Source organism: Urocampus carinirostris, chromosome 13 (assembly GCF_059441175.1).
Source record: "Urocampus carinirostris isolate Australia breed hairy pipefish chromosome 13, RoL_Ucar_1.0, whole genome shotgun sequence".
Classification (NCBI taxonomy): domain Eukaryota; kingdom Metazoa; phylum Chordata; class Actinopteri; order Syngnathiformes; family Syngnathidae; genus Urocampus; species Urocampus carinirostris.
This window is the reverse complement of record NC_142361.1, coordinates 18,948,001-18,974,724: the sequence shown is the minus strand read 5'-3', so window position 1 is coordinate 18,974,724 and position 26,724 is coordinate 18,948,001. Positions and strand designations below refer to the sequence as shown.

The 26,724-nt window shown below is 40.7% G+C and overlaps 2 protein-coding genes and 1 long non-coding RNA gene across 4 annotated transcripts in view; 1 reads left to right on the top strand and 2 right to left on the bottom strand.

Annotated features, from left to right (window-relative positions):
- Positions 1-1,733, bottom strand: part of sptbn1 (spectrin, beta, non-erythrocytic 1) — a 69,137-nt gene extending 67,404 nt beyond the window's left edge. Inside the window, exon 1 of the mRNA XM_088351535.1 lies at positions 1,579-1,733. The gene's annotated coding sequence lies outside the window, so the exon portion shown is untranslated. The remainder of the gene's footprint in view (positions 1-1,578) is intronic.
- A 7,502-nt stretch (positions 1,734-9,235) lies between these two features.
- Positions 9,236-14,204, bottom strand: acyp2 (acylphosphatase 2, muscle type). Of its 2 annotated transcripts, none has more exons than XM_088351327.1 (4): positions 14,043-14,204; positions 13,851-13,867; positions 13,663-13,772; positions 9,236-9,489 (listed from the first exon to the last, which is right to left on the bottom strand). In XM_088351327.1, the coding sequence occupies exons 1-4, from the start codon at positions 14,098-14,100 to the stop codon at positions 9,375-9,377; spliced, it is 300 nt and encodes a 99-aa protein (XP_088207453.1). In that variant the 5' UTR covers positions 14,101-14,204; the 3' UTR covers positions 9,236-9,374. The 2 variants fall into 2 exon arrangements, with proteins under 2 accessions (XP_088207453.1, XP_088207452.1); XM_088351326.1 differs by having other exon boundaries at positions 13,851-13,931; positions 14,043-14,179.
- Positions 14,205-16,746: 2,542 nt separating this feature from the next.
- Positions 16,747-24,836, top strand: LOC148353940 (uncharacterized). The gene is made up of 4 exons (XR_015852559.1): positions 16,747-16,862; positions 16,974-17,109; positions 21,336-21,394; positions 23,975-24,836. It is a non-coding gene; the product is annotated as an uncharacterized LOC148353940 (long non-coding RNA).
- Positions 24,837-26,724: the final 1,888 nt, after the last annotated feature.

Genomic DNA, 26,724 nt, shown 5'->3' with positions numbered 1-26,724 from the left:
CTCCAGCGTGTTTTTCGGGAGCTGGATTACCAACTTCACAATTGCCGTGTCTCAGACATATTAAACATCTGTGAAATTGTTCACATAATTTACATGCATTTGAATATGTTATTTAGAAAAAAAAGCAATCTTATGATCCTCAAAATACTACTTTTTATTCAATTTGCGTTATTGATGTATTTTCTGTGATCCTTACATCCCGAAAGATATTCATTTTTTAACACCCTTTAGAATAATATGTATAAAATGGTAAAAAAAGAAGATATTACTATTAAAAATGTGTTGCTTGGGTGCCTTTCCTGTCCTCAATGTCCCGAACATTCAAATAACTGGCTACATTTTCATCAAAATATAATTAAAAAAAAGAAAACAGCCAGTATTTATTTTATTTACCAAGATATTTTATGCATCAAAAAAAAAACAATGGAATTTTAAGTTTTTCAATGGATACAATGGAATTTAGTGTTTAAAGGTGGGTGTGCGTCATTTGAGGTGTCCTTAAAAAGGTGAAATATTTTTTCTACCAAGTATGTCTTAACAATGCAGAGTTCAAAGAGCCCTTATGCTTTATTTTCCACTGCGGCTATCTGCTTTTAACATAGCTATTTGAGGCGAAACACATTAGGATCGAGGAATGAGTGCTGGGGGGAGTGCTGAAAAGTCAAATCATGCTTGTCCTTGCAGGTTTTTTTTTTCTTTTCTATTTGTCAGTGTAGCATGAAAATGGTGAAAGAAAGAAAATGTAGAGTCTTCTAGTAAAGTCCAAACGCTGATCCAAACCCCTATAGAGATGCAAAAGTAGATTTATTCAAGAGCGTGCGTCTAAGAAGTGACGGATCAGCGGATTGAGGCTGCAATTATGACTTTACACTAGGAAGCAGCGAGTAACTAAGTAACAAATTCCATGCAGCTCCTTTAAAAGAGGGACATAATATATTGCTTTGCATTAATTCAGAGCGGTTCCAAACCTTTTTGATAACATTATCTATTTATAGACTAGAAGAGAAATATGAAATGTATATGTCTGCATGTTTATTGAAAAAATACATAAAATGTCCCTGATTTTTTTGCAAGCATGTTATGTTTACAATGAAAAAAAATGCTTAAATATTGATATGTCTTTTTGAAATAGCAGCGATGATGTACAAAATTGAATAGGCCGATATTGTCAGAGAGAGTGAGAGAGAGAGACAGAGAGAGAGAGAGACGGTGTGTCCTTCTACCCAAGACAACAAGGAAGGAATTTAAGTTATGACCACCATCATTCACAGGCAGCCAGGTAAATTACCCTAGGTGTGAGAAATCGCCCCCACCCACCCCCCAAAAAGCTGACTCAGCAGTTAAGCTGCTGACTCAGCAGCTTTCAGAGAAAAATATTTGACTCTCCCAGGCCAGAATCAGTTTGGACTCCCAACGTGGTCCAGGGCTATAATGTTTGCCCACCTCTGGGCTTAACTCACCAAAATTTAATATGATCACTAAACTAATACTCCTTTTAAATTATTTTTAGCACCTTCACTGCTAGCAATGAGGCTAGCACATCCTATTTGAGTTTGTATATCAACGTTTTGTGCTTACCTTTAAATGACGTGACAAATCTGCTTCTGAATGAATCAAACACATTTTAAACATTCTCCCCTACAGCACCACATTTTAACGTACGAGGGATAAATGTGCCAGATCTCAGCTAGCAGAGGTAAAGTTGTTCTTATCTTCAAAAAAGAGAAACTCAGAAACGCTTTGGGGACTTCTCAAACTATGTCTCCACCCGCATGGGTAGCACAAGATGCTAAAAAGAAGCGCTCCTTTTCCTAAATCAGTGGCGGTAACTAGAGGGAGGGGCGATAGGGGAGGAGACATGAGGGAAGGGGGAAGGCTGCAGAGATTGGATGATGGAGAAAAAGTAGAAATTGAGTCTGCCTGTGCTTGATGACTCAAGTATTACAACACGTAACGTGCTCTTCTGTTTCATACTGAACAGTTTTTGCGAAAATAAAAGGCGAAAAGAGAGTAACATAGCTTTGCATGAAAAAAAAAACACTTCAACCTAAAATGACGTAAGTACGACTAAACGAGCGCTTTTGATGGCATTGATGTACCAAGCATTCATGGACTGCATGACGTATGTTTATTTTAGGTAAATTAAAACACACTTCTAAAAGAGACAATTAAGTCGAAAGAAGTAAAAATAAAAGGAAATAAGACAATAAATCGTCACCCCCTCTTTATTGTCCATTGTGCTCGTGCTTGTTTGTGAAGATAAACTATTTTTGAAATGTATTGATGATATTTCAAACTCGATAAAAATAATATAGTATGTGAAACTTCAAAACATATAAGGATAATTATTATAAAAGTTTGAGGGCAAAGTTGCCTTAATGGCTACCTCTGGTAGTGCCCTGACATGTTGATAAATAAATAAATACCATTAAAGTAAAAATAAATCGTAAAATAATAATTTTCAAATTAACGGAGTGAAGAAAGCAAAAAAAAAAAATAAAAAATGGAGGAAAGGGAAAGAAAGTCAAGAAAAAAAAACGAAAAAAAGTAATATTCCCCTCTTTTTTATCTTTTCATTGATTTTTCTCTTTTTTTTTCCTTTTTTGTTGAGTTTTACTTTTTGTCCAATTTCCCTTTTGTAATTTTTCTTTTTTCTTATTTATTTTATTTATTTCTTTTTTGTTCTTATTTCACTTCTTTTCAAAAGTAATAAGGTGTGTTTTGGTCATTTTAAGTCTCTGTATTTAGTCTTCTTCCGTTGCGCTTTTAGTATTCATTTTTAGTGACATGACAGTATACAGCGACGTTTTGTACGAAAATAATAAACACAGTCCCTTTAACGTTCATATTAAGGCAGGGGCATCAAACTTATATCCTGGAAGCAATTAGGCTCCAGCCTGCGAGTTTGAGACCCCTGCCCTAATCAATAAATAAATGAAAATAATAAAATAATACCACAAATTAAATTTTAAAGATATCTAATAATAAAAATAAAATTAAAGTGCAATTATTTGAAAAAAACAACAACAAAAGTTGCCCCTTGAAGGTGGAGTGTGTCATTTGAGGTGTTCTTAAAAAGTTGAAAGTTTAATACTTTCTATTAAGTATAACTTTTTTGAGTGTTTGGCCATTTGGGTTGGCCATGGTCATTTTTTTTTGTGTTTTTTGCTATTTTTTTTTCCTTTTTTCTTTTCTTTGTTTTTGTGTGTGTTTGTCTTGCTGTCGATCACCCCTCTCTAGGGATATGACCACGGTACATAGATAGATAGAAGTATGTGTTAACAATCCCCAACTGGTATCAAAGAGCCCTCAAGCTTTATTTTCCATAAAATGCTTGTATCTTACTTTCGGTAGAGCTGTTCGGGGCTCAACACATTATGTTCGAGGAACAAAGCTGGAGGTTGTGCTACAGAGTGACGTCATGCTCGTCTTTGCAGGTTTTTATCTTATTTCTACTCATCAGTGTGGAAAGAAAATGGTGGAAGTTAGAAACGGTGGGCTTCTAGTAGAGTCCATATGTTAACCCAAAACCCCAAAAAGTTGGAAAAAGGAGTTTATTTGAGCGTGTTTAAGAAATGCATGTACTTGCACACGCATCACAAATGAGCTGATGGAGGCTGCAGTGACGTCAAAAGCCAGGAAATTTCCGTACCACTCCTTTAATGCTCTACGAGCTGCATTTTTAATGAAGAAATATCGTATGTGATATTTCGAAACTTAAAAAAAAAAACATTTATAAAAGTTCGAGGCCAAAGTTGCCTTAATGTCAACCTGTTGCTCAGCAACTTCTAGTAGTACCCACACAAATTCAGGTAGGTGTGGGCATTTGTGACTTGGCAGCAAGCAGACATGGGGAAGGTTGCATGGAAGAGTTTTTGTCAGTGTTAAGCATTTATAAGAGAGAGGGGATGGTTTCTATAGCGACAGCACTGGGATGCCTAAGTTGTTGCCAGGCAAGTAGGAGGAGGACGAGAAAGAAGAAGAGGAGGAGGTCAAGCTCGGTGGGTTTTTGGTGCGGGGGCGGCACCCCCATGATTGTTTCCAGTGTGGCAGCTCAAACTGAAAGAAGAGCTTCTTGTTGAATGGGGGCGGATAATGGGGATGTTATATTTGGAGGTGTTTATGCCACATGCAGATCTACGGATGTGCTCTGGAATATTGAAGAAGACTCCAGGATACCTACGGTTATAGAACAGGACTTTGGCTGAGCAATGGCTGTGGTTGCATCTTTTAGGAAGACAAAACAATATAAGGATTGCTTCGTTAAAATAAGCCAGATAACGACAACAACAAAATGGAAAGATTTAAACAAAGCAATATAAGAAAAAAAAAACACTCCTTCGAAGACAGGGGCAGCATCAACCCCTCATTAAGCTCATCAAGCTGTCACTCAATGCAGAGGATAAAGACAACATGACTTTAAACAAGTCTACTAACTCTGTCCATGTTTAATCTCATATTTTAAGGAACCCTTTGTATTGTTAAGTCCGTCTAAGTGGTAAAAAAGTGGTTTAAAAATGATTTATTTGGGGGGTATTTTTAAAATACTCAAAGGTCGAGAAATTTGTATTTATTTGACATCAAATTTAGCTCATTTAGAAGGAACAGATATAATTGTTAGAATAAACTAACAATAAATAATACATAAAAAAACTAACAATATGTAAAAAAAATCATAATTATAACAAAATCATAAAAAAATTAAAAGATGAAAAGAAAAAAAATACAGAAATAAAAGTATAAAAAAACCTCCAATAATAATAAAAAAGTAGCCCCTAAAAATACAAAAGAAACAAAAATAAAAAAAACATTTTCTGCCATCTTTATGCAACGGGTACCCACTAAAAACCTTGTAAAAAATGAAAAGAAAAATGGTGCGGTTTGATCACATTGAGTCGCCGTAGTTTATATTCTTCCAGTGCTTTGTAGTGCTTGTTTTCGGTTGCACTACACAATGCATCAATATCCAGTAGTCAAATATTATATTACTATAAAAAAAATTAGATTATTATTAATGCAGGAGTCTCCGACGTGGTGTTTGCGGCCACCAGCATTTACTCTTAAAACACTTCAGTAGCCGCGGACAGGTTCTGATAATAGCTCACCAGTGATGGGTCATTATGATTTTCAAGGAAATTTGATATTTAACTAGCATGATATTTCAGTGGATAATTGGGCCTACTTTACTTCTAATGATTAAAACCTGGTTATAACATAGTAACTACGTAATAATAACATAAGTTATTATTCTAGTAATGCATATAAAACTGGTAACCCTTCAAGCTAATCGGTACCAAAAAGTGTCCCTCAGCTTCAAAAAGATTGGTGACCCCTGCTTTAATAAATACAGAGCTGCAATGTGGATTTTTGCGAGCATTAGCATTGAGCTAGCTAAAACAAAGTCTCACACAAACTGAAACGCATGGCTCTCTTGTAATTGTGTGAATGTTTTACAGCGGGTTGTCACGACGATAAGGCCTCCCCAACTACCAGCAAGATTTCCCCCTGAGTGTGCACACATGTGCACACATACACAAAGGATTGCTGCTGTGTCAGGCTTTCTCCCACCATGGCGGCGACGCTTGCAAAGAATACATCTGTGGAATTCACATGAACACTTGCCAAACTTACACGTAAATACGATCTGGGGAGGATTTGTGATTACATTGCAGCTCTGTCATAAACTGCGTAAACTCCGTGTCAAAGTCTCTGACTGTAAACATCTGGAATTTTTAAAAACATCAGACACCAAAACCTTTTTTTGCAATGTCAGGGTTCATGGTTCACGGATCCCTTAACCAATTTGGCCATCGGGGCACCAATGAAGATTCCACTCTGGACAGATTTCGCCTCTGTTGACGGTTCCTGGCCTTTTCTTGGGTCGTGGCACAGTTGGCACCAGTCCATTCCTTTATGTTGTCGGCCCAGTTCTTTTTCAGTCTTCCTCTTCCTTTGCAATATATATGATAAAATAATCATTTTCTGAGCCGCTTATCCTTACTAGGTTTGCGTGGGTGCTGGAACCAATCCTAGCTTACCCTTACCAGGCGTGGGCAGGGGAAACCAAGGACTAATTGCCAATCACAGCGCTCACATAGACATATAACCATTCAAAAACACATTCCTAGGGACAATCTTGGAGTCACGATCAACCTGCCATGAATGTTTTCGAATTTTGGGAGGAAACCGGAGTACCTGGAGTAAACCCAACAGGCACTGGGAGAACATGTAAACTCCACACCTGGAGGTAGATGGTTTTGAACCCATGACCTCTAGACTGTGAGGCAGATGTGCTAACCAGTCAGCCCGGTTACGAGTCTTGTCAATGATCGTACTGCTTATCCTGCACACAAGGCAAGTGGTTGCTGTGCTTGGGAGTGTTGTCACGATTGCCCATTGCCCTCACCTGGGCTCGCTCATTTGGCGCCAGCTGCTACTCGTTGCCTGATTGGCTCCCCTCCTATTTAAACTCAGTGCTCCCATTCACTCCTTGTCAGTACGTCAACGAACCTCTGCACTTGTATTTTAACTCTGTCTTTTCCTGCTTGTGTATCCAGTATCAGTCCCGTTTGTTCCGTCCCATCCGGTATCCTGCTTGTGTCTCCAGTATGGATCCCGTCTGTCCCGTCCTGTCTGGTATCTTGCTCCAGTATCCAGTATCGATCACGTCTGTCCCGTCCTGTCCGGTATCTTGCTCGTGTATTCAGTTTCCGGTATCGATCCCGTCTGTCCTGTCCGATATGCTGCTCGTGTATCCGGTATCGTGTCTGTTCTGTCCTGTCCAGTATCTTGCTCACGTAACCAGTATCCAGTATCGATCCCGTCTGTCCCGTCCTGTCCGGTATATTGCTATTGTATCCAGTATCGATCCCGTTTGTTCCGTCCTGTCCAATATCTTGCTCCACTATCCAGTATCTGGTATCGATCCCGTCTGTCCCGTCCTGTATCTTGCTATTGTATCCAGTATCCAGTATCGATCCCGTCTGTTCCGTCCTGTCCAATATCTTGCTCCACTATCCAGTATCTGGTATCGATCTTGTCTGTCCTGTCATGTCCGGTATCTGCTCGTGTATCCTGTATCTGGTATGGATCATGTCTGTCCTATCCGATTTCGATCTCGTCTGCCTCTGGCTTCCTGTTTTCCCGCGCCTGGCTTCTCTGTCTCACTTCTTCCGCCCAGCGATCGCCGAATCACTGGCGTTTGTGTTCACGCGCATGACTGCCCTATTTCCGTAAAATAAAGCTTGGGTGAAAACGTTACGCGTCTGGGTCCACCGTCTGTTCAGGTTCTGACAAGTGTCCTACTTCTCGGTGAGAATAATCTCCACCAGTCTACATTATTTTACAAAAAAATACATTTCTATGATATCAGAATAAGAAATAATTGTATAAATGCCTGTAGTTTAGTTTGTAAAGGCATAAAATCAAATCATAATAATCATACAAAGGAGCTGTACAGAATTTGGGACCTTTTTACTCGCACCGCCACCTCTGGCGTGAGTCATCATTGCAGCCTCTGTTCAGCTCCTTTTTGTTGTGTGTGCAAGTACATGCATTTCTTAGACACGCTCCAATAAACACTTCTTTTTCCATCTTTCTTGGGGTTTGGGTTGGCGTTTGGACTGTACCTGAACAAGGCCTCGCCTTACTTTCACCATGTTTATGCTACACTAACAAAACAAGCAGGGAAACGCATTACGTCATGGTCCAGCATTCCATCCCAGTCCTGTGACTTATTTTGGTCCACACTGAACATCTTTACATAAAGTAAGAGAAGCAGATAGCGATGGTGAAAAATGAAGCATAAACATTGCGAAAATATATAACTTTCAACTTTTAAGGACACCTCAAACAATGCACACCACGTTTAAAGTTTTTCCAAAGATAAATGTGATATTTACACCATTTCTGTAAAGAATTTCAACTTGTAGTTGTTTCCATTGAAGAATGATTCACTTCTTATCCCAGGAGAACTTCCTATAATCGCGTGAGGTTTACCGGTTAGCAGAGGACGTACAAGATGAAAACGTAAAAAAACAAGGTGGCTATGAAGATAAAAACATTGAAGAAGACACCACCCATTATTATGCTGTCTAGACAAACATTAGGCAACACGGCGGGGCAGTGGTTAGCGCGTGTGCGGCACAGTTCTGAGGTAATGGGTTCAAATCCAGCTGCCAACCTTCCTGTGCGATGTTTGCATGTTCTCCCCGTGCTTGCGTGGGTTTCCTCAGGGCACTCCGGTTTCCTCCCACATTCCAAAAACATGCATGTCAGGTTAATTGGCCGGTCCAAATTGTCCCTAGGTGTGAATGAGCGAGCGAATTGTCTGTCCCTGTGTGCCCTGCGACTGGCTGGCAACCAGTTCAGGGTGTCCCCCGCCCACTGCCCGAAGATGGCTGGGATGGGCTCCAGCACCCCCGGGACCCTCCTGAGGATAAGCGGTGCAGATAATGGATAATAATAGATAAACATTTGGAACTTATCAACGAGAGACATCTCAGGTGCAAGTGTGAGAGCCAATATTGAATTATGACCTGGATTTTTTTTTCCCGCAAATCAGTTTTAACTTTTTCACTAACTCATCTTGTGCGTACAGTTATAGCTTTGACAGTTTAAAACAGTATAATTACATTGTTCCAATGCTAAGTCTGTAGTTTGTACGTAAACTGTGTACTTTTACCTAATGCTAAATCTGTTGTACCCTGGTCATACTGGAAGGGGGATTACCACTTGTGAGGCCCCTTCTCAAGGTTTCTTTTTTTCCTCATGCTGGGGTTTTGAGTTTTTCCTTGCCCGCATGTTGGTTTAAGATCAGGCGATTGTGTTATTGTAATCCTTTGCATTCCTTTGAAACTATCATTATGTGATTAAGGGCTATACAAATACCTGGGACATGGCTGCAATTAGAAAAAAAAGGAAGATAATTGGCAGTTTTATATTGAATATGCATTTGTTTTTGTTTACATCTTGCCACATTTGAGGTGTTACTATCCCCAAGTATTCCATTTTTTTTTTACTGTTTTTCATGACTTTCGACACACGTATGTCATCAGACTGTGCCAAATGGTCAAGTGACGGTTTGGAAATGGAAAAAAAGGATATTTTTCAGCACATCTCTTGAATCACAGGTATGTAAAAAATGTGATACTAGCTTTTGTGTAATTTGTGTTTTGGATGAAGAATTCACAATGAGCCAGGGTTAGGTCAACTGCGTTCAAATATGACATCAACGTTTTCAGCAAGAGACACTCAGTTTAATGGCACACTGGTTTGATGGTAAAGATCATGGGACTGTATCTCATGTGATTGCACCTGCCTAAGTTCATGTAGGCCCCCAAATGGCGACCTTTCAACCAGTTGATGACCAGTCTTCAGTAGCGGGTGCCGAAGCCGCTCATCTCCAAAGCCGAGATCTCCCTCTCATTACTGAACGACGTCCTCGTGATGCGACTGCTCGGACTGCCTGTTTTGCTCAGCCAAACTTTCCTGCGCATGTGCACAAAACGCAACAAAAAAGCTTTTGATACATCATACATTTAGAAACTACAAAGTAATACAATTTTAAATAAACAGGAAACGATGGACAGTCCCATGGAGACAACAAAAAGCTGCTTTCTGCTTGCACCATTTTGGGATGTGTGTGTGATTATGGGGCTTGTGGAGGATCAGGGTCAGGCCTGAGTAACTGCGTGGCTTCCAGTGCTTTGGGGCTGCATGGCACCCACCAGCAGCTGGCCTACTTTCCCCTTCTCTGATGGGTGCACGCGCGAGTGCTGACCCACTGGAATGCACGCAGATGCACGCACACACAGCTGCCAAAGAGTGCTTGGAGGATTTAATCTCATGTGCATTCCCTTAACAACATCTGCAACTGGAAAAAAACAGTTGAATCGCATCAATGTTGTATTTAAAGTCAAGCTACTCATTTCCAAATACCCGTAAATAAAATTAATTTCCATTTTATATGTGCTTTTTTTGAGAGGGATGGGGTGGGGGGTTTTCAATTGTTGACATGGGAAAGTTTTTCGCCCCTTAACGTCACTCGCCATCGAGCTAGTTCCCAGGCCCAGCAGGAAGTGAAGTCAGCAGGGTGGAAAGTGCACTCCACAGGATGAAAATAAGGGGAAGAGGACAGATGCCACATGTAGACAAAAACACGGTTTTGGATCGATATGACAGTTTCACAGGCAAAATATTAGTAGAAAGTTTGACGGACATATTGCGTTCACCACTTATCCGTAATTTGAAGTATGCGGCATTGACGCAGAGATTTAAACCATTTCCCAATCCTTATCACTTTTCTTTTTCCTTTACATACTATACTACAGTGTTTTTCAAATAGTGTGCTGCGACAGGAAATCGCCCAATTTTACTTAGGCAAAAAAGAATACTATTGTTTGGTATATTTGCTTTCTTACTGTGATCAGCCAAGTAACTGTAACATTCATTAATTTTAGTAGGTGGCAGCAGATTGCAAATTTATATGTATACAGACGCTTCCCCACTTACGAACATTCGAGTTACAAAAAACGGTAGATACGAAAAATTTTGGGATGTCGAAAAACATCCGTTCATTGCTGTAATTTAGATTTTGTATTGTGCATCTTTTTGTGAGTACAGGACATTACTGTAGTGCTTCTTTCCACCACTACCGGCGTGTGGCGCTGTGAGAGGTCACCCAGCATCCACCCCGAAGAGGAAATCCGGCTTCCTCTTCCTTGTTCGTGTGTAAACATAATTTACTGTATTTCCAGCGCTACGAACTTTGACATTTGTATTGTTTAATATCTCGTGCATCCATTCAATATGGTTGGTGTAAAGTATAAACGAGAGGCGAGTCGTTTGATTTAAATGATAATGGAATAAGAAAGATTGATGCGGTTGATAAAATGGTCGGAATGCTTTTTTTCGGACACTTTTTACCACAGAAGCAAACCTCTCAAAGCGCATCTTCCAAAAGTAAGGTGAACTCAACTTTATTCATCTTTGTAGAGCATATTATTTTATGAAATGTTTATTTCTTTTGTACAAAACAATACAGGTTACGTATACAAGCCTTAAAGATACTCGTATAAACCTTAAACATACATTATATACAAAATATAGCACTAAAGCTACTTACCAACAAATTCAACTCACGAACGATCGTCCGGACCGTATCTCGGTTCATAAGTAGGGCAGCGTCTGTATAGAATTTATCGGCCTTTCAGGCAAGGTAGGGAAATGAATACAATAACCTGTTTTGTTTTATGAATTTGGGTTTTTGCTAAAATAAAATAAAAATATTGCACATAATTTTGCTGATTTGAATTATTATTTTCCGATTTTACTAAAATAAAAAGAGAAAAGTTTAAATGTAACATATTACTTTTCTTCCCCCACTGGCAGATATTGAGCCCATTTTAAGATTTTTTTTTGTAATTTTTCTTAAAAAGACAAGAATAAAAAGAAGAATTAAAAAAATATAGAAAATCTGGAAAATAGGTAAACACATAGTAAAATCCCAAATTAGAGAAATATTATTAATCCAAATCAATAACTTGTATTACCTCCTGAGCCACCGTAACCCATACATGCCTACCTTTTCACATTAAAAAGCGTTGGTGGCAAACCTTTTACTAAAATATAAATCTAATGTGATAGGTGAAGCACTTTAGCAACACATAGTTTGGCTTTAAAATAAAACAGCCATGGAATAATAACTAGTCGAGTGAGGATTTTGCTGTTGTTGATTAAACTTGGAGGAAAAAAAAAAGAAATCGGTAGGCGATTTAAAGGAAAAAAATGGTCGTCTAACACATTAAACAGTAGTGTTAGTGCAGGAAAGTCCAAAGTCCGGCCCGGGGGCCAGTGATCCAATTTTTACTGGCCCGCAGCCTCTGTCACAAAATTAATGTTGACTGCAGTATAAAATAAAATTGTACAATTTTTTTTTTTTTTAAATAAGTCACCATATCACCAGACGATGGCAGTAGCCCTTCGGTCACCTTGCCCTTAAATTTCTTTGAGAATTTAAGCCTCACCCATTTGGGACATGGCGACTGTAATCAAAAAAAGGAAAGTTGACTGAAGTCTTCCGCTTCCCGGACAAGTGGAAATTAGAATGTTTCTTCACCAAAATCCGAAATAATTGCGTCCGCCTAATTTGCCAAGAGACTCTGGCTGTTTCCAAAGAATTTAATATCAAGAGGGCAGCATGGTGGCGCAGTGGTTAGCGCGTGTGTGGCACAGTTCTGAGGTCATGAGATTGATCCTTCCTGTGTGGAGTTTTTATTGTCTCCCCGTGCTTGCTGGGGTTTCCTCCGGGCACTCTGGTTTCCTCCCACATTCCAAAAATACGCATATCAGGTTAATTGGCCGGTTCAAATTGTCCCTAGGTGTGAATGAGCAAGTGAGTTGTCTGTCTCTTTGTGCCCTGCAACTGGCTGGCAACCAGTTCAGGGTGTCCCCTGCCTACTGCCCGAAGGTAGTTGGGATGGGCTCAAGCACCCCCGCGACCCTACTGAGGATAAGCGGTTCAGATAATGAATGAATGAATGAATAATATCAAGACGCACTGCCAGACGAATCATGCTGACTACAAGAAACTAACTGGAAACAAACGCTGTGAAAAGATAAAGCAACTGGAAGATTTTTTAACAGCACAGCAATGCTTTTTCACAAGTGTCAAATGAAAATGCCAAAAAGTCATGATACTAGGTTGCGGCGATGATTGCCAAGCATTGCAAACAATTCACGGATGGGGAATTTATTTAAGACCGTTCAAAGAATGCCAGGCTGAATAGTCGACCCTCACACATTTTCACTTTATCAAATCCGGCCCGCTTTCTGAAATGTTTGGACACCCTTGAGTTAGTGATTATAAATGTCCTCAAAAATGGGTTGGGAACAGTGCAGGGAAACCTTTTATTTAGCGCTCCCTAGTGTCGACACTCACACAACACAGCACATAATTCAAAGGGTCTGCGCTTGACAGCTCCTCAACCAAAGAGGAAATTCAGATAAAGACGAATTGACAATTTGACAGGCACAAAGATAATCACTAACCACCTCACGTGCTATAGTTTAATTTCAACGTTTAATAGTTGTGTTTGAATACACCTTTCTAATGCTTCCGTTGAATTTCAATTACGGAATAAATGAAGGGTGGGCAGTGCCCACACACAGATATGCTCTGCTCACACACAAAAGTGGATGTAGGAAAAAGGAAATATGAAGAACAAAAGAAGAAAAAAGCGGGGGGGAAAAATCAGGAAAAAGCTAGGAAAAAATAAACAAGAGAAAGAAAATGAGGAAAAGAAAGGGGAAAAAAGATAAAAAAAAGACAGATCTTTTTTTTTTTTGGGGGGGGGGTCGTTTGGTCTCTTGATTACTATACTGTACTGTATTACCAATATCATGCACCAAACACAAAATATCTTATTCTGATAAATAACATTAGCATTTATTTGTTCACTCTGCAGTGAACTTTAAACTCATTTAAACTTTGTACTTTATTATACTTATATACTCAACAAATTTAAAGTGAACTACTCAGAATCCATAGAATTCGGGGTGGGGGTGGGGGTGTAGCTGGTGACGCCACCGGTAAAAATGATTGCTGTGATACAAGGAGTCAGGGCGCTATCTAGCGGTAATGAAGATTGCGCATGCGCGTACATGTGCTCTACGTCATCTACTCGCCCCTGCAGCTGTCCGACAACCGTCCCGCCGCTGGTATTCTTCACCCAGCCGACCACGCCCACTTTCGCCGCCTCCTTCTCTGTGTACTGTCAATCAAGATATGACGTCATGATTTATGGAGGTGGCCAAAGCTGATGGCGTCGAATGAGAGGAATCCAACTCACCATCCTGAAGCAAACTCCTGACAACAAAAACGAGAAGCAAATGGAAGTGTTCCTCTTAGGCACACACAATATTGCTTGTTGCTAAATTAGGAAGCAGATCATGTCACAAACACACGCACGCTCCTTAATACACACACATGGTCGGAAAGCCAAATGAAAAACAGAGACTGCATTTATCCATTGCGTTCGAACCTTGAACATGTCCAAAAACTTCAAAGTCCACAGACAGCAGCTGACTCCCGGACGCCATTTGTACAGCAGGGAAGAAGCTGAAGAAGAGGTGAGCCGTGGGCAGGGGTCTGACTAGCACAAACAAATGCTAACTTGTAGTCTTTCCTTACGAACTACAAATATGTCCACTCAACGCAACCACGTGGATTTGCAAACTTTTGAATGCAATCTGACATCAAATCACCTTCATCAAACAACCACTACGTCAAAGATGTTTGAATATGCAAATGCGATTAAACAAGATCGTGCATTTACCAACAGTTAAAACAAGTGCATAAGTTTTATTCAACAGTGGGGTGCATAGTTTGAGGTATGTATTGACAATGTCGAACTAAGTTCAAAGAGCCTTTATATATATTTTTCACTGGGCTTATCTCCTTTTATCTTACTTTAATCATTAGTGTTCTGTCAATGTAGCACATTAGGCTGGAGGAAAGGAGTTTTTTCCCCAGGATGAAAATGGTGAAACTAAAAAAAGGACCGTTTCAAATATAATCCAAATCAATGCTGGAGTGACTAATCGGGAAGAACAGGAGATTTCCCGAAGGGCCGGCTCATGTCAAGGTCGATTTTGGCTGGCTAGATGAGAAAAATGGTTTTAAAGTGTATGTGTTACTTGCATCTAACCCTATTTGTGTATTAATTCTCTAGTCAGCTATTTGGACACATTCAGCGCAACAGATGAGGTGAGTTTTACCATCTGGGCGAATTCCCCCTTCCAAAATTTTAAGTTGGTTTTGCCCACCACCACTCGGTAAAATTAACTCGCAACAGTGCAAATGATAAGAGTCAGGTACAATAGAGGGCAGATAGGTGCTAGGTGGAGCAGAAAAAGCCCAAAAAAGAAAAAGAAACGCATTAAAAGAAGAACTATTTCTATTCATTTCACTCATCTTGCACTTCTTGCCTCTCATCTGTGTCCCCACGTGTGTTGTGCTACGTGTTTGCAGAATTTAGCAGTGAATTGCCTTTACCAGGTCGCGCCTCTCACTCAAAAAAGCTCTTGGTGATGGGAATTCCCTTTGTTTTTCAAGAAGCGTCTCTTTTCTGCTCAACTCACTGAGCTACTCAAAGGAGATGGCTGAGATGAGCTCCAGTGCTCCCGCGACCCTACTGAGTATGAGCAGTGCAGATAATGGATGGATTTCATAGGAAGTTTTGGTTATTATTTGAATTAATGTTGTGAGTTTATTTACCACTAGGCGGCGCTGAATAATACACACTATAAGACCCAGATATAGAAAACATAAAAAAAAAAATATTAATTAACCATGCTGAAACATATTGTACAATTTAATGAGAAATTTCCGACCCTAAATAATCCAAAATAGTTCAAGCAATAGCACCCAATGTGTCTGTTAATGTGAAGAAAGCCACTCACATAAAAACATATTACAATTTTTAGGAAAAAATGAAAACGTTTAGTCTTTCAGGGTTAACGAAAAAAAATTGAAAACTTTAAGGTTTTTGTATTCAGCCACTAGATGACAGCAGAACCTCAGGAAAGCCTCTTTAGCCGCCTGCAAGGACACCACGCGTCGTCAAGGCAACGCATCCTCCCCTTGCACCTGTTATGATGGAGCCAATCCGTTTCATCATACGCACATACTGTAATTGCATACTCACTTACATTTGTGTGTGGAAAACGACATTTGAACTTTTGAACTTTCTTGTAATCCATTAGAATAAATATGACATAAGAGATCAGAGGAAGTCATAAGCAAGCTTGTGTTTTTTCCCATTGACAACATTTGAAATTTTCACGTGCACTTAATTGTGTGTCTTTTACGTGTGTGTGAGTTTGTTTGTGTGGGGTGACATTACTAAAAGGACTTGACATGTTACGCAGCAGTTGAAGCTTTGAGCCCCTCCGGCAACACGCACGCACGCGCGCGCACGCACACTCGCACACACTTGCACGTACTGGCTCTCAGCTTTGCTTTGCGTCTACACGCATGACAAGACCTCTGGGACTACTTAACCACACGTATACACACACAATCACACGCGCGTACACTCATGCGCGCGTGCACATCAACCCCCATCCAGCCAAAGCGCCTCATAGCACTCTTCCCCTGACGTCGCTGCGTAACCGTGCGTTAGTGTGTGAGCGCGTAAGCGCGCACGCGGAAAGAACACTGCGACCTAAAAACGCAGCTCACTGAGAGCGACTGCACGCTGAGCAGAAGGCTCAACCAAGTGGAAATGCGCACATGCACTCATACACACACAGATGAGCGCGTAAAATGAGCCCTAGCGCGTGCACGCACACGCACCTACATGCATTATACTTCAATCTCATTTTGACTTCTACTGGTGTGGAATAAAAACTTTAGTGAGTTTGCGTAAATGTTGCATCACATAGACAATTTGGTTGTATGTTTCCCAAACTACATCGTCACCGGATAACCACAGGATATGCAAGCATTGTTGACCTAAAACAGCTGAAGTGGTAGCACGAGTTTGAATAGAGTGAGAGAAGATTTTCTTATTACTTTATTAAAGTCGCAATTTACAAAAAAACATGCCCAGCTGTTGTGTGTAATGGTGTACAAATCACAATTTTAAGGAGCACCATTTTTTGCAATTCTAAGAGGAAAGTGGCCTTTTCAAAAGGACCGTAAGAGCCTGTGTTTTATGTTTTTTAAAGAGGCTGGACCCATGTGGGGGAAGCAGGAACTGGAGGAAGAGGTGCTCAAAAAGAAGAATGGGCCCACAAAACAACAAAATGTCCAAACTAAACACTCCCGGAAACAAAGACCAAATCTGGAAATGGAAAACGTAGGGAGCAGAGAAACAAAGAAACCAGAAGCAACCACTAACACACCTGGCATGGTGATGGATATGAAAATTACCTGACAATGTGTACTGTTCAAGATGTCCTTATTAAAGGGTGAGGATAATTAGGGGCAGGTGTGTGGATATTGGACACACCTGTGTCCAGTTACAAACATGCTCAGGATGGAGGCTCACTGAATGGACCGAGGACATCATTAGGAAGGTCCGTTGCGGTTTCCATTTCTATCTGGTAACTTATCGTACAGATCTTGTTTACTTGAATTCCGAATGCTTTGTGTAAGTAGGATATGTGCTAAGGAAAAGCTTTGTTGCCTTCCAATTGCTACAACTGGTGCTAGCTAGTAGATCTTTTATAATAATAATTATAACAGTAAAAGTAAAATTAACATTATTTTTAATGTATATTTTGTGTAATATATATTTGATAATAACAATTTTTATTCTTTTATTAAGAATAATTGATTGGTTGTTAGCATTATTATTAATGATCCCATCAACAATAACAATGTATTTAAGGTGGGTGCAAGCCAAGCAAAGTAAATTCTTCTAAAGTTTAACATATGCGAGAAGTGTGACCTAAGCTACTGTAAATATGGACTCGTCGTTTGAGTCACTATATTTGTCCAATTAACTTGCTGAAATTAAAAAGGGATTTTCATTGTTAATTACCCAATATTGACCGGCGTTGGATGCGATATGAAAATGTCGCACAAAAAAGCTCAACAAAGTGGCTTGCACAATCTTTGTGTAGCACCAATCAAAAAAATGTTTTTATTGACCTTGATCATTAAAATAATTTCATTAACTTACAGCACATACTTTTTGCTTATTTGAGATGTTACTATTTATGATCCATGGTCTTTTTCTGTTAACCAGCCTAGCTTTTGAATTTCAGATAAAGTGGCTGTAAGAAGGTGGGATTATGTAAATGTGATACATTTCAAATCGTGCCTTAAGGTAAAGTTTAACATAGACCAGGGGTCACTACGAGATAATGTCAAGTGGGGGTCAGCCGGTGGCTCAGGGCTACACGTGACGTCCACTTGTATTTTCTTTGCGGGGTTGGTTCAACTTTGTTTTGGCTATTGGCATATGGGGAAGGTTGATCGTGGCTCCTGTGTTGTGTGTTTTTATTGTTTTGTCACTCGTTATCTTGCTTTCCTCTTGTCCCGTTTGGGTTCGTCAGCGCGGGTGTTCCCTCGTCACGTTTCCGGCCCAGTGATTCCCCTCGGCCACGAGTGCGCCCGCGTTTGTGCGCGCTGAACTCTGAGTGAACCTTTCTTGAACCCTGCGTGAACTTGACTAAACTGACCCATTAATCTACTTTGGATTAAAGCTGGACGGCGCTCCACGAGGAACGTGCGACCACCGACTCGTGAGAGGTGCCAATCGCTCGCTGGCTGTCTGGCTCACACTCCGCAACATGTCGTTCTCAGATCGTCTGATCGTGCCGATGTATGGGATAGTGTCAAGGTCAACCTGGCTTAATGCAAACAAAGCCAAACACCCAGCTGGCAATGGAAAAAGGAGATGCGATTTCTTACATCCAGGGCCTTAGGTCACGGTGGTGGCATTAAAAGTGATGTAATCAGTTATGATGTCACACCAACAACACTTACTGTTTGTTTACACACAGCTAGTATCTCATTTTGTCGGGAAGTAATTAGTTATGATGTCACACCAACAACACTTACTGTATTTTTACACACTGCTGATATCTGTTTTTCTGGCAAATATTAGCTAATATCCTCGTTTGTTAGACCAGTAACCCTCCTAAAACATTCACTGGTTATAGTTATCAAACAGTTTAACTTCAGATTCTGCAAAAGCTTTTTAAATGCGAGAAAAAACATTTGTGTTTGAAAATACTCATGTATTCAGATGTGTGTTTGATAAATTCGTTTATGTTTTTAGGGGTCATAATAGATAATAAATTAAGCTGGAAAACACACATCAGACACATACAAACTAAAGTATCTAAAAGCATTTCAATAATTAATAAAGCCAAATTCATTTTAAACTATAATGCATTGTATTCATTATATTGTTCTCTAGTTCTGCCATATTTAACATATTGTGCAGAAGTCTAATTACAAAAGTTCACAACACCCCTTTTTACCCTCCCAAAACGTGCAATTAGAACTATACACAGGGTAGGATATCGAGAGCGAACTAATATTTTATTCCTGCAGTCCAAATTATCAAAATTAGATCATTTAGTAAAATTTTTCACTGCACAACTGCTATTTAAGGTCAACAAAAACATAGTGCCAGAAAACATCCGTAAATGATTCAATCGGAAAGAAGGGAATTATAACTTAAGGGGCCGTAGTGAATTCATGATCCCAAAGGTGAGAACCACCAGGAGAAGTATGTGTGTGTCTGTGTGTGGAGTCAAGCTCTGGAACGGTTTGCAAGACGAAACCGAACAATGTCCAACAATTCATTTGTTCAAATTTAAATACAAAAAAACATTCCTGGGGGAATACAGAGATGAAGAAAATCGGGTATGAGTGACACGAGAGATTGGGAATAGTGCGTCTAGAACTATGATTAACTTTGTGTTATTGTTGCTGTTATTATATTATATCTGTTATTATTAATAGTATTACAATTGTTCTTATATAAATCTCATCTCATTAGCCGTACCGATTATCCTCATTAGGGTCATAGGGGGGCTGGAGCCCATCTCAGCCATCTCCGGGCAGTGGGCAGGGGACACCCTGAACTGGTTGCCAGCCAATCGCAGGGCACACGGGGACAGACAACTCACTCGCGCATTCACACCTAGGGACAATTTGGACCGGCCAATTCACCTGAAATGCATGTTTTTGGAATGTGGGAGGAAACCGGAGTGTCCGGAGGAAACCCACACAAGCACGGGGAGAACATACAAACTCCGCACAGGAAGTGTGGAGCTGGATTTGAACCCACGCAGGAGGTTCCCATGACATGAACTGTGCCGCACAAGCGCTAACCACTGCGCCGCCGTGCTGCCCAGTCTTATATAAATGGTCTGTTTAATAGGGAAGATGATGGGGTAGGGAATACAAGCATTTGCTTCTGACTACCCCTTTTCGAACATATTATCAAAGATTTTTTGTTGTTGTTGAGTTATTGTTTTTGTTCTGTTTTTATTTTAATGTTCGAATAAAGTTTTCATTCATTCATTCATTCATTCATTCATGTTGTGAGAATTATTCATAATCTATTGCCTGATAAATATGTATGATTTCATAAGAGGTCATGTTATGCTAAAAGAAAATGATCAGAACTGAAGGAGTATTTTTCTCCTCCGCATGTTTTAATCAACATACAGGTCGCATGACTAGATGAGTAAAAACAGCACTGGAGCGAAACATTCCCGTTGAGATTTTTATTACAATAAAACAAATGCATAATATATTCTGGGCCTGTCTGTACAGAACAACCTGCGCGCTATTTGCATCAACAAAATGGTGGGCCGGTGGTTTCATAATAAGTGAATATGTTTGAAAGAACAAAGCATTGTTGGTTCAGTATAAATTCCTCAAAACTCCCCCCAAACCTGTACAGATTGGATGAATGAGTGAAAGGATACATCAAGACATCATATGAATACATCAAGAAGTAAATCGTTCTTAAAATAATGCAACAATTAAACAAAATAAAAAGGTTATAAAGAGTGGGAGAAACCCATACACTCGTGACTTCATATTCGTTGACACGTTTAAATATTCTAACAGAACATACTTTTTAATTCTATTAACAGTCTGAAAAAGTTACTTATTTCACTTTTTTATCATTCAATGGAAACCGTTTGATTTCTGCCAATGCTCATGCTAGATCTGTCCTTCTTTGTTAATTGCCACAATGAATCTTGGTCTTTTCAGCATAGAAACAAATTGAACCCACGAACTGGAAAACTCGCTAAACAAACTTTTTCACTTTATATACCTGTATCTGTCACTGCAGCAAAAATGTATCTGATAATTTTCTAATCTAGTTGACACTCAAAATAAGGAGACTTGATTTTGAACTTGCAAGGAGAACAGAGGAGAGCCCAAACCTCAGATAAGAAATTCCAACCTGTTTTAAAGCCCTCCCCAGAGCTCTTTCTTTTTATTAAATCTCCTTGGTTACAAAAGCAGATTGGCCCTAAAGAGTGTGGATTTTAAAGAACAGCATCTTGATTAGCGGATAGTGACAAAGGAACAACGAACTGGCCTCCTATTTGTTCTCTTTTGCAGGTGTCCAATATTAAAGACAGAAAAAAACATATCAGTATCCATACACATCTTGTATATGTCCATACGTCTGGCAACATACGCATGAGACACTGCAATGAAGTATGCTTTTTCGTGAGAAGGAGACATTTATGATCCTTTATGGATTGTGGTGATGAATAAAATAACTGATTTCGCCGTGAGAAAGAAGGAGAATATGTAATGGAAATTTTTGGTTCTTTTGTCACAGTTCACAAATCCCTTCACCACCCGGGTCATTGGAGAACTACTTCCTGTAGTGTGTCTTGGGTAAGTAAAGCCTGGTGGGGCATATCCATCTCCAGGACGCTTTTTTTGGGTCAGGGTTTGCTTCCCCACATGAAATGGACAGTACTGGATTCCATGATAACCAGTAGCAGGAGATGCCTCCTGTTTTGACTAATACAGCACCTTTATCATCTGGTCTGTGTTTTTGGTGTAAAGCGTCATTGCACTCTTCAGACATGAGCTGGACCTTGTCATTGATGGGTAGCGGCGTGTGACAATACTGATACTAGGTCCTAAAACACTGGGGAAAAACAAGTTTGTAACCAAATTTTGAGTATTACATTGTATATATGCATATATTTGTTGAAAAACAAACTGCGACTGACGTTACGACATTTGCTTTTGTGACATATTAAAAGCTCAAAGACTCTTTGTTTGGTAAAGGACTTTGTGTTTCATAAAGTTGTGTATCTATGTTAAACTTATGGATTTATTTAAATAGATAAATAACTAGTAGATAAAAGACAAAATATGTTTTACTGAGCATCTTATTAAAGGAGTTATTCCAGCACAGGGCAGATTGAAGAGTCACTGTTGTTTGGGCGGAGGAATGTCCAATATCTCAATGAAGTTCCGTGCTCTCACCAAACTTTTCAGAGAGGTGGCCATCTTTGAATGAGTGGCCTTGTCCTTGTTATATACAAGCTGAGTCTTATCCTGAGACCTTGAAAACAGAAATGGAAGCTGCAACCACATCAGCATCTTCTGATCTACCTCCATTGCTTATATTCAAATTGAAGTGGCACAGTGGTTAGCGTTTGTGCGGCACAGTTCTGAGATCATGAGATCGAACCTTCCTGTGTGGAGTTTGCATGTTCTCCCTATGCTTGCGTGGGTTTCCTCCGGGCACTCCAGTTTCCTCCCACGTTCCAAAAACATGCATATTAGGTAAAATGGCCGGTCCAAATTTTCCCTAGGTAAGAATGAGAGAGTGATTGTCTGTCTCTGTGTGCCCTGCGACTGGCTGGCAATGAGTTCAGGGTGTCCCCTGCCCACAGCCCGTAGACAGCTGGGATGGGCTCCAGCACCCCCGCAACCATACTGAGGATAAGCGGTGCAGATAATGGATGGATTGATTTCAAACAGTTCTTGATCAATAAGAACCATGAGAACACTGAGCTAAGCCGGTAAATTTGTGAGCAAAACACTGTTATACAGTCAATGCAGGATACGGTGGGCCACAAGGAAGTTCCGTGCTCTCAGAGTTCTCACAAAATTTTTCAGAGAGGCGGTCATCTTTGAAAGAGCGGCCCTATGATTGTTGAAATCAAACATGGCCCGAAACTTACCACATGGAGCCTTTTTTCATCTCCAACAGTTGCCCACTCACAGCAAAGGACGTTCATTCATAAGCAGTCAAAGCACACTTATATCAATGTAGGTCAGTGTGTGAGCACCCCCCAGCACACATGTGTGTTCGTGTGGCGTGTTGTGTGTGTTGGTAAACATCCCAGAATGAATCAAGCAAATGTTTTGATTTGTAACGGACGCTTCAGCGCCCGAGGCGTAAGCGGCGACTCAACCTGACGTCCCCCTTTCCCCTTCCCCTTACACTCTGTGTTGATGACGCCTCCATTCATTGTGTGTACGAGAGTGCACACGTGTGGGAAAAGCCTGGCGGGGTCTGCATGTTGCACGTGTGTAACGTGTTGTGGGCGGAGACTAAAGTGGTGTGGGGAGTTTGTCCTGGAACACACAGTTCTATTATTAGCTACACACTCCACATGACCTCGAAGCGGGCGACGAGTCAGCCTGACTTAGTTTGACCTTTTTTCATGTTAACGTTGGTGCTGTAACAACAACAGCATAACAAGAAAAACACCAGCGGGTTCCTCACAAGACTAAAAGGCAGGCAACAGCGTTGGGAGATAAGCAGAAGTCTAGCTTGGAATTGGAGCACACAAACGTCCTTGACTGACACTTTTGAGGTTCTTGTTGATAAATGACAATGCTCTTAATTCAGCCGGGCCAATTTGATATGAACTAGAGCCCGGAGGCGCAGTGGTGGGCGCGTGTGCGGCACAGTTCTGAGGTCATGAGATCGAACCTCCTGTGCGGAGTTTGCATGTTCTCCCCGTGCTTGCGTGAGTTTCCTCCGGGCACTCTGGTTTCCTCCCATATTCCAAAAACTTGCATATCATGTTAATTGGCTGGTCCAAATTTTCCCTAAGTTTGAATGAGCGAGTGAGTTGTCTGTCTTTGTGTGCCCTGTGACTCGCTGGCAGCCAGTTCAGGGTGACCCCTGCCCACTGCCTGAAGATAGCTGGGATGGGCTCCAGCACCCCCGCGACCCTACTGAGGATAAGCGGTGCAGACAATGGATGGATGGATAGATCTGGGGTCAGGAATGCATGACTGTGAGTCAGGTGTGGCTCTTTGCATGAGTACATCCGGCTCAAAGCTAAAATTCACTTTTTTAATGCATTCAGGCCGGCAGTGAAATACTGTGTGTTTACCAGCAGCGGCAGGAGCACTTGGTGTATGCATATTAACATTTGATGTTTTTAGGGGGCTGACTTAGAAACCTTTGTAAAGATGTACATGTATTTTCTTTCTTTTCAGGAGTGAGCTTTCACTTGATTGGAGATGCATTGAGAAGGTGGGCTTGCTGAACTTGGTCAAGTCTGGAAAATCCCTCAAAAATATGGATTTATTTGCTCCGGTGGACTTCTCTCCTCGCCTCAATCATCCCAGGTGGAAGGTCGTTGCGCGTGTGCCTATGCTGTCATTTTGATAAGAGTCGCTTTGAAAGGCAGCGTATGGGTCGCCAGCATTTTATTATTGTTCTAGAGGTCTGTCAGAGACGAGTACCGGCACACAACCTCCGAGCTGAAGAGGGTCAACACCAGGCCAGTGTTGCCATACGCATGGTAGGACTCCTCCACTTCGTCTGTCGTGTTTCGTCACGCAAACTTTTCAAAAAATTCTTTGAGCTGCACAGGACATCCAGGAAATAGAAGCCGAGGCTGTGAACTTCGACCCCAAGAGAAGCCGACATGTTGCGTTCAATTAAAGTCACAAGCTAAATGCTGGTGAAGAAACATGTCGAGACATCACACTGGTTGTCAGGAAGTACAATTGTCAAAAATGTTTCTGGTCCATTTCCAAGGAAAGTCAAGCCAGCCAAGTTTAGAACATTCTCGTACCAGATTTGTGGGGATGTAGGCATATTTAAGGACAAGGTAAATTTCAAATTATTTTCCCACACATCTAGGTGATGGCATACATCAGGTTCAGGTGTTGGTCTGATGGCTCAAAACGCATGCGCCGTGCAACATCCAGGCTTGTCCTTCTCTGACACCCGGCCACCGGAAAGGACAATAAAACAATAGTATGAGGTCGACAGCAATCATAAACTATACAGTATAACTGTGTCTAAAACATTTGCACTGAGGTTACAGATCTTATCTCATAGGGCAGATCATTCCACAGCACCAGGGCCTGAATGGAGAACTCTATCACACCTCCATATTTGATCGGCTTTGTTTGAATTCCCCGCCGAAAAGGGTGCCAATAAACAAGAAGTCGGTTACAACTCAAAAATGCATCTAACGATTTTATTTGTGTCCACATTTGTTTGTTGGACAGTCAGTAGAGTAGGTAGTTAGTTGTGTAGTTAGTTGGGTAGTTAGGTTATAAACCAATGGCATCTTGCGCACTCGACATTTGCCGATTGCCATTTGTTGTATTTTGGGGTTTTTCTGTATCCCGGATGTGCTGACAGCATGCGCCACCAAATACCACAGTGAGTGGCCTCCGGAGCAGCGGTGGTGTATTAGAAAAATCACTCTGTGCTTCTTGCATCACCCCACCATTAAACTAAAATGCAAAAGTGGGCAACAATATACTTACAGCCTAACAGCAGTAGCTGAGAAACGGGCACTGGAAAAGCTGCGGTCAATCATGGACAATCCATCGCATCCACTACACAGCATCTCCAGACAGAAGAGCAGTTTCAGCGACAGACTGCTGTCACTGTCTTGTACTATGGACAGACTGAAGAGATCTTTTCTTCCTCATGCCATGAGGCTCTTTAACTCTACCCGGCAGAGTAAAAGCCCACATTAAATCACACCACCTACATTGCATATTACCGAATTTTATTGCAATATGTATTACGTGTAGCACTATTTAAATATTCTATATAACACGCTACAGTGGGCATTTGCACATCACACTGGGTGTTTGTATATTGTATTATTTTTGCTTTATTATTGTATTGTTCTCAGCTCAGGGATGCTGCTGGAAATGTGAATTTCCCTTCGGGGATGAATAAAGTATCTATCTATCTATCTATCTATCTATCTATCTATCTATCTATCTATCTATCTATCTATCTATCTATCTATCTATCTATCTATCTATCTATCTATCTATCTATCTATTTCTTCTCTGCTCTTGGACTTCAGATTCAGATTCAGATCTACTTTATTGTCATTCTAGTACACGTGTATACAGAACGAAATGTGGTTGCATCTGACCCCCACAGTTTCCTTGAATGTACAGATATAAATAAAGTTGTATTGTATTTTGGCTACGTATAGTATTTTACCATAGTGCCGATAGTGCAAGAAGAGTAGCTAACCAGATGTGCAAAATGGGCAGTCAGGTTAACAAGTCAGGTACACAGTAACATTAACACTGTAAAAATAACGCTGTAATTACAATAGTGCAGAGAGCAATGTGCAATGAGTGGCAAGCTATAAAAAACTGCCAGTAGTGCAAAAAGTCAGATTAGCAGCCGTTTAGATTTAAGTTAACTATATGTTAGATTGACCATTTAACAGTCTAATGGCCAGGGGGACTAGACTATTGCGGAGCCTGGTGGTCCTGCACCGCACACTGCAGAACCTCTTCCCAGAGGCTAGCAGAGTGAACAGTCCATGATGGGGGTGAGAGGGGTCCCCGGTAATGTTCTTAGCATGGGATAGGCAGCGCTTCTGGCCAATGTCCTGAATGGAGGGAAGTGTAGTCCCGATTATTTTCTCTCCTGTCCTCGTTACCCTCCTCACACTACCCCAGTCGGTAGCGCTGCAGCCTCCACTTACTAGTGGACCAGTATTTTCTGAGTGGAGGGTCCCTGAATGGAGTTTATCTTTTAGGTTGATGTTTCTTGCTTGATTTTCAGGCTGGATAGGTATGGTTCCGGAGGCCTCTCACGTCTGCATTGCATCTGCAATGAGCTACTTTTAAAAGCTAATTTGAAAGTCATTGGGTTGCCATGTGAACTTCACCCGAGGTCCTTGGTAAACTTTTGGGAAGACAGTAAACTCTTCTTGGGTGTCTTTCCAGAGTTAATTTTTTTCCTTTTC